Source organism: Miniopterus schreibersii (genome assembly GCF_964146895.1).
Source record: "Miniopterus schreibersii genome assembly, chromosome: 3".
Taxonomy (NCBI): Eukaryota; Metazoa; Chordata; class Mammalia; order Chiroptera; family Miniopteridae; genus Miniopterus; species Miniopterus schreibersii.
In genome coordinates, this window is record NC_138103.1 from 11,550,765 (window position 1) to 11,568,756 (window position 17,992).

The 17,992-nt window shown below is 51.1% G+C and overlaps 1 protein-coding gene across 3 annotated transcripts; it reads left to right on the forward strand.

Moving 5' to 3' along the window:
• Positions 1-3,439: 3,439 nt before the first annotated feature.
• Positions 3,440-10,980, forward strand: ZNF205 (zinc finger protein 205). 3 transcript variants are annotated; one of them, XM_081133264.1, is made up of 7 exons: positions 3,452-3,555; positions 4,254-4,388; positions 6,763-6,976; positions 7,260-7,351; positions 7,707-7,827; positions 9,435-9,530; positions 9,779-10,980. In XM_081133264.1, the coding sequence occupies exons 2-7, from the start codon at positions 4,332-4,334 to the stop codon at positions 10,819-10,821; spliced, it is 1,623 nt and encodes a 540-aa protein (XP_080989390.1). In that variant the 5' UTR covers positions 3,452-3,555; positions 4,254-4,331; the 3' UTR covers positions 10,822-10,980. The 3 variants fall into 3 exon arrangements, with proteins under 3 accessions (XP_080989391.1, XP_080989392.1, XP_080989390.1); XM_081133266.1 differs by lacking the exon at positions 6,763-6,976 and having other exon boundaries at positions 3,451-3,555; XM_081133265.1 differs by lacking the exons at positions 6,763-6,976; positions 7,260-7,351 and having other exon boundaries at positions 3,440-3,555.
• Positions 10,981-17,992: the final 7,012 nt, after the last annotated feature.

Here is a 17,992-nt window from a genome sequence, read left to right on the forward strand (position 1 = left end):
AAACGCCGGCACACCCGCCACCGTCAAAAGTCGTAAGGGCGACTCCACTCGGCCGTGCTGCCCTCGGGGGCGCGAACGGGAGCGCGCAGGTGAGAGTGGCTGGGCGGTGCCCTGCAGAGGCGGGGTCATAGGGACGTCAGCCAATCACCGGCGCCTCCACGGGGCGGGGCAGCGTCGTTGCCTGGGCGACGCGCTCCCAGCATCCGTGCCGGGTGGGCTGGAGAGCTGGGGGCACCGATTTGGGAGCGCCCGGCTCCAGGGCCTCTCGAGGCTCCCAGTGCGTCCTCTCCGGCCGCCTGGCCTTAGGAGACCCGGCCGTGGAGTCGCCTTTGGGCCTCTCGGGGTGAAAGGGCCGCTGGTTGCGTGAGCCCCCAGGACCTGGTCTCCAGCAGCCTTGGGGGTTCTTTTCTTCTCTGAAAAATGTTTATTCCTTGGACCCCTCCTATCTAACACACTGTTTTTTCTTTTTGTTTTTCTTTTTCTGATGGTTAACATTTGCTCTGCTGTTTATCCGATTATTCCTGTTTTTCTTGGCCTCTCCCCCGTTCCTTTGTTTCCCCCTGTGACCGGTCTCTCCTCCCTAAGGCTAGATATTTGCATTGTCCTGTCTCCAGACTGAGCCGCCTTAATTAGTACAAGGTTGTTTTTTCTTACTTCAGATTATTCTTTTTTGGTAGTTTTTATTCTGGGTGTTTTTTGTGAAGTCCTCTTTAGGACCTGAATTAGTTCTCAGGCCAATCTCTGAGGGTAGGTCATGATTCATTTCCTAAAGGTAGCTTATTCTCCTTACTCAAGCTCAACCAAGCCGCCTGATACCAGAGTTTGCATTTGTGTTTCGCGTGCCTGAAGCTCTGATAAGCGCTTTCATCCATGATAGTTGTCCTTGTGACAGGCTCCTGAGGTGAGTACATGCCTAAACTGGTGGCCTGTGAACTGGATAGCAGGTGTTTTCTGCAGGAGTTATATGGAGTTCTTTCAAAAAAAAAAAAAATTAGTCATCAACATTTAAAAATCAGGACATTTCACATAGAAATCGAATTCTTTTTGAGTTCTCTTGAAAAATCCCCAAGCTTTGGCAATACGGGGTCCCCAACTGCCCCCTTTAAACAAAATATGGTTTCTTGAGGCCTCTGAAAGGCCACTCCTTTCCTGACTGGGAGGTGGAATATGAAGCCACCAGGGTGTCTGAGGGTCTGGGACCCCACTCTGGTTTTACACCCAAGGAACCATTCATTTGTAGTACCACCTGGCTGCTGGATGCATTTAGGTTTTGGTCTCTGCTTTACTTATTTACTCACCCTGCCTGGGTGCCTTTCTGAACTCTTTCAGGGACTGAAATTCCCATACAGCGAATGTGAGAGCCTTTCCTCTTAGACCTGCTCAGTCCCAGAGCTAGTCCTGGAAGGGCTTCCTCTTATTTCCAAGAAGGGGCTAATGCCTGTCATAAAGCAGGTGCTCAATAAATATTTTTTGAACAGTTAAATAAATGTTGAGACTTTATTTGGCCTAGTTTAGGCAATCCCGTGGTGGGATCCAAATCTCTGGGCTTCCCAGTATCCCTGAAATGTCCCTTATGTCTGGTAGATAAACTTTTGCCCAGGAAGCAGGACACACCCACTCTTTTTGGACTCGGTGCACTCCTGGGCTAAAATGGTCTACCTGAGGAGCAAGGTCCCTTACTCTGGACACTAGCTGTGTTCCTCCTTGATGGAGAAATGCTCACAGATTGAGCAGTTCATCTTTTCCAGAGCTCCCTGTGACTTTTTCTCAGTTTGTAGCTCTCTCTGGCTTGAAAACAATATTGACTTTTGCTACACCTTTGTACATCTCTCTTCACCTTGAGGATTAAAATGCCTGGAAATGCCCGGCCAGTGTGGCTCAGCGGTTGAGCATCAACCTATGATGTAGGAGATTGTGGTTCGATTCCCCATCAGGGCGTATGCCCAGGTTGTGGGCTCGATCCCCAGTTGGGGGCATGCAGAAGGCACCCGATTGATGACTCTCTCATCAATGATGTTTCTATCTCTCTCTCCCTCTCCTTTCCTCTCTGAAATCAATAAAGAAAATAAAATAAAGTAAAAGCCTGCAAATACTGACCAGAGACAAACCCTAGAGGTAATGTTTCCTTTATCAAAGGGACAACAGAATGGATTAGAATCCTAGGACTCCTAAAACATGTTTCACTCCAAATGAGAGTTGTAAACTCAAAATGCTGCAGGGGCCAAATGGGGACCAAATGTGGCAATCTGAGAGCACGCCCAGATGTGGGGAATTTAGGTCCAGGGTTGCCAGATGTTCTAATTTTTCAAGAAAATCAATTTAAAAAAAATCCTCACTTGAGGATATTTTTTCCATTGCTTTTCAGAGAGAGAGAGAGTGGTGGTGGGGGGGAGAGATAGAAAGAGAAGTGAGAGAAACGCATCAATTGGTTGCCTCCGGCACTCGCCCAGACCCTGCTGGGAACCTGGCCTGCAACTGAGGTATGTGCCCTTGGCCAAAATTGAACCTGGGACCTTTCAGTCCATGGGCCGACACTCTAACCATTGAGTCAAAGTGACTAGGGCCAAGAAAATCAATTTTATGAGAATTCTTCTAATTTTTAAATGTTGGAAACTAATTTTAAAAAATTAAACCCTTTTGAGCCCTTGTAGCATGCCTGTGGGCTGGTACAGGGGCTAGTCATGCTTGTCTTACTGGGTGAAGTGGATGAGTCTCACAGAACTCTGATGGGCTGAAGGCAGTGGGCATGGGAACATTTCCTGGAGGAATGAACCTTCCTGGAATCTGACCCCAGGCTGGCCCCCACTCCTTTCCTGAATGGGAGGTGGAATATGAAGCCACCAGGGATGTCTGAGGGTCTGGGACCCCATGGATAATTGGGCCAGACCCCTTAACTCCTACTAACCCCAGCCTTGAGAGGGAGTTGGGGTAGGGTGCAACTAGAAACATGAGATTGATCCCCCATCTTTCAGAGGTGTAGGGCATGGGGGGATGGGGGTAAAGGGGAGATCCTAGGCCTCTCTGTTTCCTAACTTCCCTCTTATGGAGAGGGAACTCTGTGTCAGTCTTGGGGGGGACCCAGAGGACCTGCTGACCAGCCTGGGGGCTGTAAATAAAATCCAGGAACATCTTTATGGAGAAACCATGGACCTTCAGAAGCCCTGAAGGGTGCTGAAAAGGACCATCATACCTCTCCACCCAGCAAAGTGCCCCTCCTGTGAAGACAGCTGCAATGTTCTCTCTCAAATGTCAAATATCAAAAATCCTCCCATTAAATGTATTTTCCTGTATTGGCGCCCCGCTTGGCTGGCATCACCAGTAGTACGTGCCCGGAAAAGTGATAGTGAGCTGCCAAGAGCAGGTGCAGCTGGGCTCGGGACCCTAAGCTCGGAACCCTTGAAGCCAGGAACCCTCTAGGACTGCAGCGACGCGGGGAACAGGATCTGGGAGGGACTTCCTGTTGTCCTTAATCCCAGTCTCCACCCGGCTCCCTTTCCCGGTGCAGGCTGCCGCGACTCCTTTCCCAGGGGAGGGCCCCCCTTCCAGCTGTTCAAGGTGCCCCATCCACCTCCACCTCAGGGAGGGTGGGGGGCTGGGGAGGGGACCTGGATCCAAAGACGGACGCAGGTGGCCAACTGGCAGGAGGGGACGGGGTCAAAGGTGAAGGGCTTGGAGAGAAGGGGGTCTGGACCCAGGTTGGGGAAGGGGAAGGACAGGAAGGACATCCTCTGTCCAGGACCGTGAGTCAGATGGACTCCCGAGCACAGGTGGGTTGTTGCAGCCGCAGGGAGGGCTGCTGAGAGTGGGCAGCTCAATTTCTGGATCCCAGGCAGGGCTGAGTCTGGCCAAGCACAGGGTGTATGTGTGTCCTGTGCATGTGTGCCCTGGGCCAGGGAGATGGCAGGGCTTGGATTTCTCAGCTGAGCTGAGCTGGCTGTATTCGTTGGGGCCCCACACAGCACCTGTTTTGTAGGATCTCTGCAGACCTTTCGGCTTCTGATGACAGGAGATGCAGATTCCTAGTCAGCCCTGGCTTTCCCTGAGTTGATTGGGGCTATTGTTTCAGCGACAAAGGGCCGTACAAAATAGCATTCTGTAGAAGCGAGGGACCAAAAAACAGGGAGGCCGTTGGATGGCATCAAGGAAGCTTTATTTTTGATTGAAAACAGGGATGGGTCTGGCCCTACATGGGATTTGGGGGGCACTTCAGAGGTGTCCAGGAGACGCTGGCTGATTTCCTTCTGCTCTTCCAGGCTCCTGGCCGGAAGCTGGAGGGGGCTTGGCCAACAGGAGAAACTGCTCAGCTGTGCTTTCTTGCTGTGAGATAGAAAATGTCTGCAGACCGTGGAGGCATCCAGGCTACCCAGGGCAAAGAGAGAGCCCAAGAGGTATGGATGGGGTACCAGGTGAGGGAGGTGTGCTCTGGAAGGAACTGGAACTGCACAGGATCTTCACAGCAGGGTATCTGGACCAATGGAAGAGTTAGACTCACTGGGATGCAGGGCTGGTGGATGGGGGTGAAGGAGGTATTGAAGAGAAGGTGGTATGATGGGAAATACCTTCCACCTGGGAATTGACTTCTGCGGAACTGCATTGCTTGGCCTGGTGAATTCCATAGTCACTGGACCAAAGGCCATGTGAGGTAGCAGTTAGGCTGTGTAGGGATCCTACCAGTGAGGCTAGCTCTCTGAGCAGAACCGAGAGCACACAGAGAAGCCTCAAACCCCCCCCCCCCACACACACACTGTCCTTGACCTGGGACCCCCTTCTCCTCTCTCTGGGTCTGAGCACCTAGGCCTTCCTGTACCTGTTGTGTGTATGTCTGTTTGTGTGTGTGTGTGTGTATATATATAATTACATTGTGTATAATTACAACCTTTGGAGAGACCAGAGTCACCAGGCTTGGAATCAGAGGAATATAAGTCAGTCACGGCCAGGTGTGTGACCTTGGGCAAGTTCCCTGGCCTCTGGAAACCAGGTGTATGATCTATAAAATGTGAATCATATGCCTGTTGTTCCCATCCATCTCACCCAGGTGGTTGGGAGGCTCAGAGGAGATAATGGGCACAAGAGTCCCTGTAAACAGTTCATCAGCCTGCAGGAGGTCATTATTGTAACACATAATATAAGAACACCCACAGCAACTGGAACCTAGGTCAGAGACACCTGGTAGTACAAATACAAATCAAGTACTAGTTCTATCTTTTTCCTACCATAGAAGCACAAAGAATTGTTACCACTGTTCGTTTTCCATTCCACAGTGCCTTTGTAACAGCAACAAGGCCTCACATGTCCATGACATTCTCTGCTGATGTTGGTTTCTGTCAGCTCACACAGTAGAGTAATAATAATAATTATAGGCACTGTTTTATGTTTATCCAGAACTTTCTGGAGTGGGTAGCTCTTGCTCGTACGTTATCTGTGCAGGAGGCAGAGCAGCTGAGTCTTGGAGGCTGCCTCACTCATGTGGCTCTCAGGCACTCTGACTCCTGGTCTGGGGTCTTTTCCTTTGAGACCCTAACATACATAGAATGGGGGAGAGGGATAGGCATGAGTTCCCAGCAGAAGGCTGGCCAGTCCCCATGCTGTGGATGACAATGAGGCTTCACCAGGGGCCTCCCAGTGCAAGGGAAGTGACTTAACTGAGGCTCTTGAGGTTTGGGTGGAGGCAGTACCTGCTCGGAGTTGAATGGCTAGTGAGGAATGGCTCTGGATTTGAGCCCCAGTCACCTGACTAAAGCCTGCTCCTCACTCTCCTCGAGGACTGGGGTTGAGGCTGGTGTGATGAAGGGGGGATGAATTGGGAGGACCCTGAAGTCCCATTGGGCGGGGTAGTGCTGAAGGGAGTGAGCTGGAGAGGAGTTCTGTCAGACCAAGATGGGCACCAGGCCTCAGCACACTTAGTGGCACCCTTGGGCTTTTTCTTCAAACCAAAAAAACTCCAACTGCTCTGACCAAATTGTGTCAGGCCAGAAATGGCCCAAGGCCACATGATGCCCCCTGACACCTACAAGACATGGTTGCCCTATGTCTTGGGCGTCAGATATACTTGAGTTCAAATCCTGGCTGAGCCACTCACTGGCTCCATGATCTTGGGCCGTTGTCTGATCTCTGATCCTGAGTATATTAGCTTCCTGGGGCTGCCATAACAAAGGACCACAAACTTGGTAGCTTAAAACAACCAGAATTTATTCTCTCATAGGTCTGGAGGCCAGAAACTCAAAATCAGAGTGTTCGTAGGGCTCCCTCCCAAGGCTCTCGGGGAGGATCCTTCCTGCCCCTTCTAGCTTTTGGGGGCTCTAGGTGTCCCTTAGCTTGTGACAGCATCACTCCAGTCTTTGCTTCTGTCTTCGCACGGCCTCCTCCATGTTTCTGTCCTTTTTATAAGGACATCAGTCATTGGATTTTTCAACCCACTACACTTGGTTTCCTCATATATTAAAAATAATAATCCACACTGCTGTTAGAGGTGCAAGCCTTGAATTGAAACAGGCAGCTGCCCTGTGGGCACTTGGCCAGCCTGCACCTAGCAGGGCCTTGATGGGCCTGCCTTCCTTCCCTTGTGGGGGTTAGCAGGAGATGTATATGTCCCTGGGGATGGGAGGAAGCAAAGCCAGTCCTTCAAGCTGGGTCTTGTATTTGGTTGTGCACTCAGCCACACTAAGTGTCTGCCCCTGCAGGGACCCCTGGGAGTGGAGGACATGGTGCTTGGCTGTGTCTTCTAGTCTCTGTCCCAGTGCTGATGGGGGCTACAATTCCTAGGTTCCAGGTCATGGGCATCCTTGTCAAGAAATGCTTTCCGAGTCAAAGGAGATGGTACCTTTGGGAGCTGCTCAGGAGTCACCCGACATTAAGACAGAACTGCAAGAGCCACACCCCGAGGGGGCATCGCAGGAAGACAGGGCTCAAGGAGCTTGGAGCTTGGGGCACCTAAGCCAGGGTTCTAAGGAGAAAGTTCTTTTTCTGCCTGGTGGAGGTGAGGAGAGGGATGTGAAGAGAGGTACTTTTCTGGGCAGCAGCTGTGGGGAGAGGTGGAGGCTCACAGCCCAGGTGGGGAGGGGAAGAGGTCCCTGCCATGGTCAGGAAAGATGCCTGTATGTCTGCCCACTTGCCTCTTAGAGGCTACCCTGGCACAGCCTCAGAGCCTGTTGACCCTCTTCTTGGGTCAGCTGTGGGTTTGCCAGGCATGAACCCTATCTGGGGGCAACAGGACACAGCAGAATGAGGTGGCCTGTCTGAGGACCTCTCTCCTCTCTCAGCCCTCCCCTCCCCCCAGATCCCTGTGCTTTCCCATGAGGGGAGGACCAGAGACCGGCAGATGGCTGCAGCACTCCTCACTGCCTGGTCCCAGGTGAGTGCCCCTGTCCAAGGCTGGAGGGAAACAGAAAGACGTGGAGGGACAGCACCTCTGACTGAATCATCCTCCAGATCTCAGCACTGGTCCTGAGGGTGGGGGCTGGAGGGGAATATGCTGGAGATCCTGAGCTTTCCTATGGTGTCACAAAAGGACTCTCTTGTTTTTGTCTCCTGTCTTTTGTTGTATACAGCTGCCTTATTCTTGCCCCCAAAAGGCCATCCTTGGGTGGCTCCTGTTTCTCCCCACCTGGGCAGCAGGTTGGGAGTTGGGAATCTCAACTTGGCCTCATCTTGGCACCTCTACCATGTCTTGTCATGTGCTGCAGAGTAAGCATTTCATGTTGTTTCAGATGCCAGTGACCTTTGAGGATGTGGCTCTGTACCTCTCCAGGGAGGAGTGGGGGCAGCTGGACCACACGCAGCAGAGTTTCTACCGGGATGTCCTGCAGAAGCGAAATGGGCTGGCTTTGGGTAAGGACTGGCACTTGTGCTGGGGCAACCGCTTCCTAAGGCCCTGGATGCCAGAGGTGGGGTTTGTCACACTGTCACCTCCCAGCTTTCCCAGGCTTAAACCCTTCTCATTGTTCACATAGACCGTTCTGTTCTCTAGAACCTTCCTAGTGATGAGCATGCTCTGTATATGGGCTGAGATGGTAGCCATGAGCCAAATGTGGCTGTTGAGCACTAGAAATGTGGCTAGAGCAACTGAGTATTTAATATTATTTCATTTTAATCAGCTCAAATTTGAACTGAAATAGCTACATGTGGCTAGTTGGCTGCTGTACTAGACAGTGCCTACTTAGAAATTCTGCTTTTCTTTGGTTCTTCTGTGGTACTTATTCCTGTAGTTCTAACCCCCTTTTTCTTAAAGCTAGGCTTTAGAAGTGTCTGAGCTTTAGCAAATTTGGCCCTAGGGTCAGGGCTGCATGCCCGTGGTAGGGGGGACGTGGTGCTAGTTAATCTTCAGACTCATAGACTCTGAGCTGTCACATCTGCCCCAAGGGGCATGTCCTCTTCTCAGGGGCTGTGGCTCTCAGTTTTCCTCACAGTAAGTAGTTATGTCCCAGGGATTTGACTCCTCACTTCCAGACTCTAGTTTTCTTGGCAGATTTTTATGAAATCTTATAAAAACTCAGTGTTCATGCATTGTTATTCATTCACTCAGCTAGTATGTCTGTCAACACACATCTGTTGCACACCTGCTAGTCCAAGTGAAGCTGGGGGCTTGGTAATGACACTCTTTGACTTCAGTGGTGGGCCAAGACCCCTGTTGTCCCTGGTGAACCCCAAGATCACAGCCATTCTGCTCACTCCTTTAATTATCTCAGGTTTGTTTACCACCTGTTGTTAACGCTCCCAGGGCCCAGATCATCAGGTCTGGGCAAGTCCTGGGAGATCAGAGGGAACCTAGCACCCATTTGTGGTCCCACGACAGGCCTCATGGATGACCCAAATCACCCATTTTGTCTAACATACTACCTTCCTCCCATGGGGCTTGGATCAGGGCATGGAGGCTAGGCCCTCTGCTCTCTTACTAACTTGACCAGAATTCTCAGGCCCTTACCCAGGGACTTGGCAAATGGATCTTTGGTCTCAGACTTCTGGGTGGTGAGTGTCCCTGGCCCGCTTGTCCCAGGCCCTCCCACTTGGCTTTTCTTTGCCCCTGGCTCTCCCTAGGAGCCCTTTTTGCTGATGGTCCTGGGAAGGTGTAGGTGCAAGAGTGGGAGACTGTTTGGTTTCCAACATTTCTGGGCCTGCTGCTGGGCTGTGTGAGAAAGTGGATTGCTGGCAGCTGACCTGGCCCAGTCCCTCTCCCTTTACTCCTGGTGCTCGTTCAAGGAAATAAAGCAGAGCCTGACTCCCCTGAAAACAGTGTGTCTAGTGGTGACCCTGAAACATGCTTCCTAGAGAGGGTGGACAGCTGACCCCAAGCAATCTTTGAGCTCACGTGGTATTACCTGGTGTTTCCAGAGTTGCACCCATTCCCCTTTGCTCTGTCACTTCTGGGGCGGGGAGGGTGTCTCCTGCTGGGCAGCCCTGGAGGTCCATGACTGAGGACTACATCTCTTTTTGGGCAGGGTTTCCCTTCAGCAGAACTTTCTGGGCCTCCCAGGTGCAGGGCAAGGGCGAGGCCTCAAGTTCGTGCCTGCAGATGGGAGATGAAGAGAAGAGAGGTGCGTTCAGAGGTGATGGGTGGGCAATGGGTTGTCACTGTCACTCCCAGGTGCCCCTTGTCAGTGCCGGCTCTTTCCTATGGGGTGCAGACACATGGCCCTTCCTGGGGCAGGGCGCCAGCCTCCCCTCCTCTGCACAGGGTGGCAGTCGTTTCCCAGGTTCCCCTCAGGTCCTTGCACTTTTCTCCTCCGGAATCCCCTCGGGTCCCTCACAAAAGCTTCTCTCTGGTTGGAAACGCTTTCTCCAGGAGCGGTGGAGGTGAGAAAGGAGGAGCCAACCTCATCTCCGGCAGTCCCTGGGGATGTGAAGTCCTTTAGGACCAGGGCAGGGAGAGCCCAGGGGGATGTCCTACAGTGTGGATGGCAAGCAGCCAGCAGCCACAGATTGGGGCCAGCCAAAGACGACGGGCAGCAGGGTCCCCCAGAGGAGAGACAGCTGGAACCAGCCCTGTCTGACAGCGACCTCCCAGAGAAACCCAGCGAGGGGGAGATAGGCGCCCCTGAGAGCAGTGAGGAGGGCCTGGCCCCTGATGGTGACACCAACAAGAAGACCTACAAATGTGAGCAGTGTGGCAAGGGCTTCAGCTGGCACTCCCACCTGGTGACGCACCGACGCACGCACACGGGCGAGAAACCCTACGCCTGCACCGACTGCGGCAAGCGCTTCGGCCGCAGCTCACACCTCATCCAGCACCAGATCATCCACACTGGTGAGAAGCCCTACACCTGCCCGTCCTGCTGGAAGAGCTTCAGCCACCACTCTACGCTGATCCAGCACCAGCGCATCCATACGGGCGAAAAGCCCTACGTGTGTGACCGCTGTGCCAAGCGTTTCACCCGCCGCTCAGACCTGGTCACCCACCAGGGCACGCACACAGGTGCCAAGCCCCACAAGTGTCCCATCTGCAGTAAGTGCTTCACACAGAGCTCAGCCCTGGTCACCCACCAACGCACCCACACAGGGGTCAAGCCCTACCCGTGTCCCGAGTGCGGAAAGTGCTTCAGCCAGCGCTCCAACCTTATCGCGCACAACCGCACGCACACCGGGGAGAAGCCTTACCACTGCCTGGACTGCGGCAAGAGCTTCAGCCACAGTTCGCACCTCACTGCCCACCAGCGCACCCACCGCGGGGTCCGGCCCTACTCCTGCCCCCTTTGCGGCAAGAGCTTCAGCAGGCGCTCCAACCTGCACCGGCATGAAAAGATCCACACCACGGGGCCCAAGGCCCTGGCCATGTTGATGCTGGGGGCGGCGGGGGCTCTGGCAGCACCTCCACCTGCTCCCACCTAGGAGGCCTGGAGGGAGGGCAGCTGCAATGGCAGTGAGAGGGGTAGTGGGAAGGGGGTTGGGGAGGTCCTGGCATGGGGGTGGGGCATGGCAACACTGGGAGGAGTTAGGTTGAAGAGCAGGCAGGCTAGCTGCAAATTAAAGGGCTTGGAATTCAAGCCACAGCCTATTGCTCTGTCTTGGTGTGGGAGTGGGGTGGGTTGAGGTGGTGGCGGGTGGGGATGTGTGGGGTGCTGGTGGCTGACCCCAGACTCTGGGAGGCTCTTCCGTCAAGCATGTGTCCTCACTAAGGCATCCCTGAGTCATTGCTCTCAGGGCTTGGGCACCCTATTCCCCAACCTTGACTTGGCTTGGGGGCCAATCTGGATGGTCAGGACCATGTCTCCAGGCAAAGACTTCTTAGCACAGAGAGGTTTCAAGACCTGAAGCCAATCAGCCACTGCTGGAATTGTGGATCCCCTGGTGGGCCCTCTGCAGCTATCACTCTCATCCCAGGGGCATTGCCCACTGAGCCCTGGAACCTCCTTTGGCTCTTTGGGAGCCAGGAATAGGACAGGGCCAGCTTGGGAGCTCATACTTATTGTCTCCCACCTGCCCTGTCTCCTGCTGCAGGCACCAGGGTCGAGTTTTGTGGCTGGACATTTTCCATCTCTTTCCACTGGGGTCCAGTGGTATTTCAGTGCGAATTCCTCACCAGGGACAACTGCCCCTCCTGGTCCATTCTGAAGCTGCTGCCAGCTCCTGCTACTTCTCCCCTCCTTGGCCTCTTCACACTTGTTCTTTATAATTTGTCCTACTCACCCATGCCTGGTTATTTTACTCCTGGCCTTCTGGTGTTTTCCTTCTGTCATTTCTGTTTCCCATTCTCTCTTTTTCCTGGGAGGGATGGGCTCAGCCTACTTATTATCCAAGATTTGCAGCTTGGCTTCCAAGATAACATGCAGTTTTGACCTTGATGTCTGCATCAGGGAGGCCATTGAGACCCCACCTGTCTCTGTGGATCATGGAGCCAGCAGGGTGGCTGGAGCCCTGGTTGGCTCCCAGCTCCTAAGGGATGAAGTGGCTTGAACAGGATGGCAGACAAGGAATAGTAATAATAGCTGCCAGTTGTTGAGCAGCTGCCCTGCCAGGCATGGAGCCAAGCTCCATATATATGTCACCTCTACTCTCCACAACACTGAGCAGTGGGTTTTATCCCAGATTTATAGGTGAGGAAACTGAGGCTGGGAGAGGAGGCCATTAACTTTCCCAAAGCTATACAACCAGAGAACTGAAAGCTGGGGCCCAGGGTCAGGGATTTTACCATGTAAAGTACCCCTAATTCCATGTACCCCAACAGCTATTGACTATATAATTAATGTATGACATGAGGTGGGGCTGTCTAAAAAGAGACAGTAGACTTGACCTTCTGGGGTGCTGGAGTCAGCTGGAGATGGGGGGAGGGAGGAGCATATAATCATTAGGATGCCAGGAAGCTGCTGACTAGTGGGAGTCCCTTCATGGCTCCAGTCACAGCCAGAAATGGGATTTCTCTGCTTGGCTCAGTGTGAGGGGCTGATAGGGCTTTAACACATAAAGCAGGCTTGCTGTCCCCAGGAGCTTGTTTTCTTTTTATTTTAAATATATCTTTATTGATTTCAGAGAGAGGAAGAGAGAGAAAGAAAAATCAGTGATGAAAGTGTCATTGATCAGCTGCCTCCTGCACACCCCCTGCTGGGGATCGAGCCCTCAACCCGGGCATGTGCCCTGACCAGGAGTCGTACTGCGATCTCCTGGATCCTAGGTCGATGCTCCACCGCTGAGCCACGCCGGCCGGGCAAGAGCTTGTTTTCTAATGGAGAGAGAGAGGTGGAAAGGAGGCTTAAAACAATACTGGGAGTTGTCATCACTTGGCACAAGCTTAGCACAGAATATTCATTTGCACAGTGGCTATTTGTTTGCTTGGGCTGCGTGGCCAGGGTGTCAGGACTTGAACCACTCGGAGGTCTGTTAAATGAGCCAAGGAATCATTTAAAGGCTTCACTCTAGCCTATGAGGAGCTCAGAGGCCACAGTATCCAGGAGAAACTGTTTTCCCTTTTCATAGCACAGTGCAGAGGGATGTTAATTCCAAGAATCCCATGGGTTTCTGTCCTTTCCTTCCTATATGTCCATCCACAGGTCACCATTCTGGCACAGACCAGGCGAGAGCATTTTAAGAGTGGAACTTGGCAGTTTGGAAAATATTTGACAAGAGCAGCCAAGAATGAGGAGGTAGCTGGGGCACTGTGGAAGGGCCTGGAACGTCAGGGTGAAGGGTGTTCATGATTTGGTGAGTCATGGAGCGCCCCTAAGAGGTAGCAGGCTGGAGGGTGGGGGGACACCAGGGTCTTGGTATCTCTGGGTAGCAGTTGAGGTGTGGCCTGCTTCCACCTTGCTTCTCACACCTGACATACCAGGCACTGAAGAACCCGACCTGGTTACTCACCATTGACCTACACCTGCGCCTTCAGCAGGAGAGCGAGAGTAGAGGACCCGGAATCCAGTCTCTCCTCTGGGCTTCCCACCCTCTTCCTGTGCGGCCATAGGCTCAGCACAGGTCCTGGCTGGCGCCACTCAGGGCCCGGCTGGCAGCCCAGCCCTCCTGGTGAGTGGTTGTGGGCCTTTGGGGTCTGGAAACCCAGTGGGGGGTCTTGGCGAGCCAGCCAAACCCCGCCGTCTTGCCTCTCCGAAGACTCGTTCTGGGAGGCCCGCCTCTCCCTCTGCCTTTAGCCAATCAACTGCAGGGGGAGGGGCGAGCGCTGGAAAACCGGACGTGATTGGCCAACGTTCTCCTATCAGATTGTGGTGATTTTTTTCCCCCAAGGCCCCAAGCCCTGTGGTTGCCGGGGCAACTGTGCCCATAATCTCCGTTTTCTTTTGTTTGTTGAACTTCACTAGAGGATATTTTTTGCATTCATTTTTAGAGAGAGTGGAAGGGACAGGGGAGAAAGAGAGGGAAAGAAACATGGATGTGAGAGAGACACATCATCTGTTGCCTCCCCCACGGGGACTGGGGATTCAACCTGCAACCGTTGTAGGAGGTACGTGCTCTTGACTGGGAATCAAACCCGGGACCTTTCGGTGCGCAGGCTGAGGCTCCAACCCCTGAGCCACACTGGCCAGGGCCGGACGCTCTCGATTTTGAAATTTGCCCTTTTCCCCTTACCGGGCGTGGGTTGCAGAAGAAACCGACAACTAGGGGCTGAGTTCCTGGCCTGCTGGTCAGTCCCTGAGTCTTCAGAGCCGGCCCTCGGCCTACCACTGAGATATCAAGCCTCCTGCCCTCCTAGACAGGACGCGACGGGACGGGGAGGGGTCACTTCCGGCTTCCTGCGCGCTGAGCTCCATCGTCTCCTTGTGGCTCCGGGGGAACCCTAGTCAGGAGACCATGTCCAGCCCTGATGGTTCCCGGCTCCTACGTGGCACTGGGGGAATCCTGAGCGCTGCATCCGGTCCCAGCCCGGACACCTCCCACTGACACTGGCACCCTCAGAGCCCGGAGCAGGGTCTGAGGGTGCTGCCATAGAGAGCCGGGCGCGCGAGTGCGCCAACGGCCTGAAAGACGACTGCGGTCCTTTTCGGCCGGGAGCCGGGTAAACTGAGGAGGCCACTGGGAGGTGAGGGGATGGTAAAAGGTGAGAAACGTTAAATAGGGTCTTTGCAGCATGCACTCATTCATTTTTCAAATACAAAATGAATGCGTTCCAGGTTCTTTGCTAAATGTTGAGGAAGAAGCGATGAAAAAGCCAGACAAGATCCTTGCCCTCATGGGGTTCGCTCCAGTGGGGGAGACTGGCAAGCAGAAAAAGGACACATATTAATTTCAAGTATTCACAAATGCCAGGAAGGATGGGTGAAGCAATGGAGGATGCTAGGAACTGATAAAGAAGGCCCATGCAAGCAGGGAACCTTTAAGCTATGACTTGAAGAATGACAAGAAGCTGTTTTACAAGAATTTGGGGGCAGAACCTTCCAAGCTAGGAAAACAAAATGAATAAAGGCCCTACCATGAAGAGAATTGTGTTTCCTGAGCTGAAATGACAACCCTGGTGGGAGGGAGCTAGAGAGGTGAGACTTGTGCAGGGCTGTGGTCTGAAGTTTCTCCCTGGTGTCTCCCGGATGGTGGATAATGGGAGGTTATGAGGATGGTCCAACCTCCCTCATGCTTCTGGTCCTGGCCCAGCCTGTGACATGTGGTCAGGCAGGCTTCCAGCCTGGGTTCCAAATGCAGCACTCTGTGACCTGCAACTCAGTCACCTTCTAGAGCACTCCAGTTTTCCTGTTCTCAACTAATAAAGTTCCAGGCCAGCCATGAAGATTAATCCAATTAAACAGGCCACTGATCAGAACAATTTGGGCTGAAATCTTCAAGGGAAAGTGGAAAAGATGCCTAGGAGGCCTAACTCCTGCAGCCTCTGATGTACTCTGTGGTCCTGTGTGCATGACAAGTTCCTGGTGATGATAGTTCCCTGAGACTAACCACTCTTTATTGAGCACTTACTGTGTGTTAAGAGTTAATACTGGGTTATGTGATCTACTTGTATTCTCTCATTTATTTAATCCTTATAACACTATGAGGTAGTGAGTCAGGATTCAGTTCAACTCCAAATAACAGAAACTCAAAATAACAGGATCTTAAATGAGACTGAAGTATATTTCTCAAGATAATATCTGGAGGTGGGCCAGAAGTAGGCAGCCTATGGCAGGACTGGTATGGGAGGCTTAATCTACAAAGTCAATAAAGATCCAGACCCCTGGCCTGCTTGCTACTCCACCACCATTAGAAGTGCCATCTTGGGATCCCAAACCATGGATTTAAACACATTTTTATTTTAAATTAATTTTTAAAAATTTATTGATTTTAGAGGAAGTGAGAGAAACATTGATTTGTTGTTCCACTTATTTATGCATTCATTGGTTGATTCATGAATGTGCCCTCACCTGGGATCAAACCCACAAACCTTAGAGTATCAAGACAATGCTCTAACCAACTGAGCTACCCAGCAAGGGCCTTAAATTTTTTAATCAAATGAGAATACTATATACAACTTTATATTAATAAATGTCAAATTGTAGATGAAAGGGATGATTTCCTAAGAAAAAAAGTATCAACATTTAGTCAAACAAAAGAAAAAAAATAAGAGCAACCATTTAGTCAAGAAGACATAAAAATTCTGAATACTCAATGTCCCACAGGAGAAATTATTAAAAAAAATATTTTTTTCTATTTTTAAAATAGTTTATCGACTTTTAGAGAGAGAGAGGAAGGGAGAGGGAGAGAGAATCAATGTGAGGGCAAAACATCAGCTGCCTCCTGCAGGCTGCCCACTAAGGATCAAGCCTGCAACCCAGGCACGTGCCCTGGCTAGATCAAACCCTGCAACCTTTCAATGCACGGGACGATACCCAACCGAGCCATTCTGACCAGGGCTATTTCTCTTTTTAATGAAAGAACTCCTAGTAGGTAGTAGTTCTAGATAGGGTATACATTCTGGTTGTAACAGTGGCTTAAACGTGGTATCTCTTTCTCACATCACCTTCCTGGGTATAAATCCAGGGCTGGTTTGGTGGCTCCACAGTCATTAGGAGTCCAGGCACCTTCCATCTTATTGCTTCGACACCTCTGGGTGTTACTCTCATTTGCATGGTCCATGCCACTGTGTCCAAATTACTGCTAGCAGTTGGGGAAGAGAGACTAGGAGGACATGACCCACCCCTTTCCAGTAAGATACATAAATCACATCTGCTCACATCTCATTGGCTTCACTTTAATTACATCGCCATACTTACCTACAGGAGAGGCTGGGAAAATATATTCTTTATTCTGAATGGCCATGTGCCCATTGAAAAATTCTTACTATAGAACAGGGAAACATATTGGGGAACAACTAGTAGTCTTTCTGCTACAAATGAGAATAGATGCTGCATAATATGAGCATGGCTATAAGAGACAGACAACAGGCAATTGTAAATCATTGAAAGTATTTTCATTAACCAAGACACTGATATCTGCTGCCCTAACATTGTTTAGAGAGTTCTGGGCAATACTATAATACTATGAAAATAATGCATATAAATTCTGGAAATGAATATAATGTTTTTGGAAAAATTTTTTTTCATTATAGATTATACTGTCTAGCCAAGAAAATAAACTAGGTCAGAAGGAAAAGAAAGTGCAATTAGGTTGTCAATTTCAGTATACCTGTATGAAAACAATTTAGCATCTACCAGCAATGCCCAATAGAATATATGGTAGATGTACCAGTTATTAATTTGTGTGTCAGCCCCCAATACAATCTTTTTGTCCTTTGTGGTACTGAAGCCCTTCCGGTCCTGTAGACATTTCTTCTTTGCTAGCCAGTTGTTAGTTTTTGCCAATAGAGGGCGCTGGAAGAACACTATAAGACCATACCTTGAAAAAGGGACTTCCAAGTTTCTTCTTCCCCCTGTGGTTTTCCACTGAGGCCAGTACAGGGAGGGGAGCCCAGTAGCATCCACTTTAGCCGTCCTCCAGCAAGTTCCTCAAGCAAATGCAGCACGGTGTATGTAGAAATACAGAAAAATGGGAACTAAGTGTCCAAGGGTAAGGGGCTTTAAGTAAAACATGGGACTTTCATGCTATGAAAAACGATGCAGCTCACAAAACAGATGAATTCTTTTATTTATATATGCTAATATTGAAAAATACCCTAGTCAACAAAACATCACTTGGGGGGAGGAGGGCAGGGGGAGTTGGAAGAGGGTATGGGGGGATAAATGGTGATGGAAGGAGACTTGACTTGGGGTGGTGAACACACAATACAGTGTACAGATTATTATGTGTTGTGGAGTCGTGCACCTGAAACCTGTAAAATTTTGTTAACCAGTGCACCCCAATAGATTCAATAAAAAGGAAAAAACAAAAAACGACAAAAAAGTTACCTATATAGAATGATTCCAGATTTATCCTCACTGGAGGACTTTTTCCATTGCCTTTCAGAGAGAGAGGAAGGGGAGGGAGGGAAGGAAGGGGAGAGAAGAGAAAGAAACATAGAGAAACATAAATGTGAAACATCCATCCGTTGCCTCCCGGATGTACCCGGAGGGGATCAAACCCAAAACCTAGGTATGTGCCCTGACCGGAAACCAACCTGCAACCTTTTTGGTGCACAGGA

Coding starts and splice junctions, on each gene's coding strand:
- ZNF205 (XM_081133264.1), top strand. CDS start 4,332: ATGTCTGCAGACCGTGGAGGCATCCAGGCTACCCAGGGCAAAGAGAGA. Junction 6,977..7,259: donor TCTTTTTCTGCCTGGTGGAG/GTGAGGAGAGGG, acceptor CTCCTCTCTCAG/CCCTCCCCTCCCCCCAGATC. Junction 7,828..9,434: donor GCGAAATGGGCTGGCTTTGG/GTAAGGACTGGC, acceptor CTTTTTGGGCAG/GGTTTCCCTTCAGCAGAACT.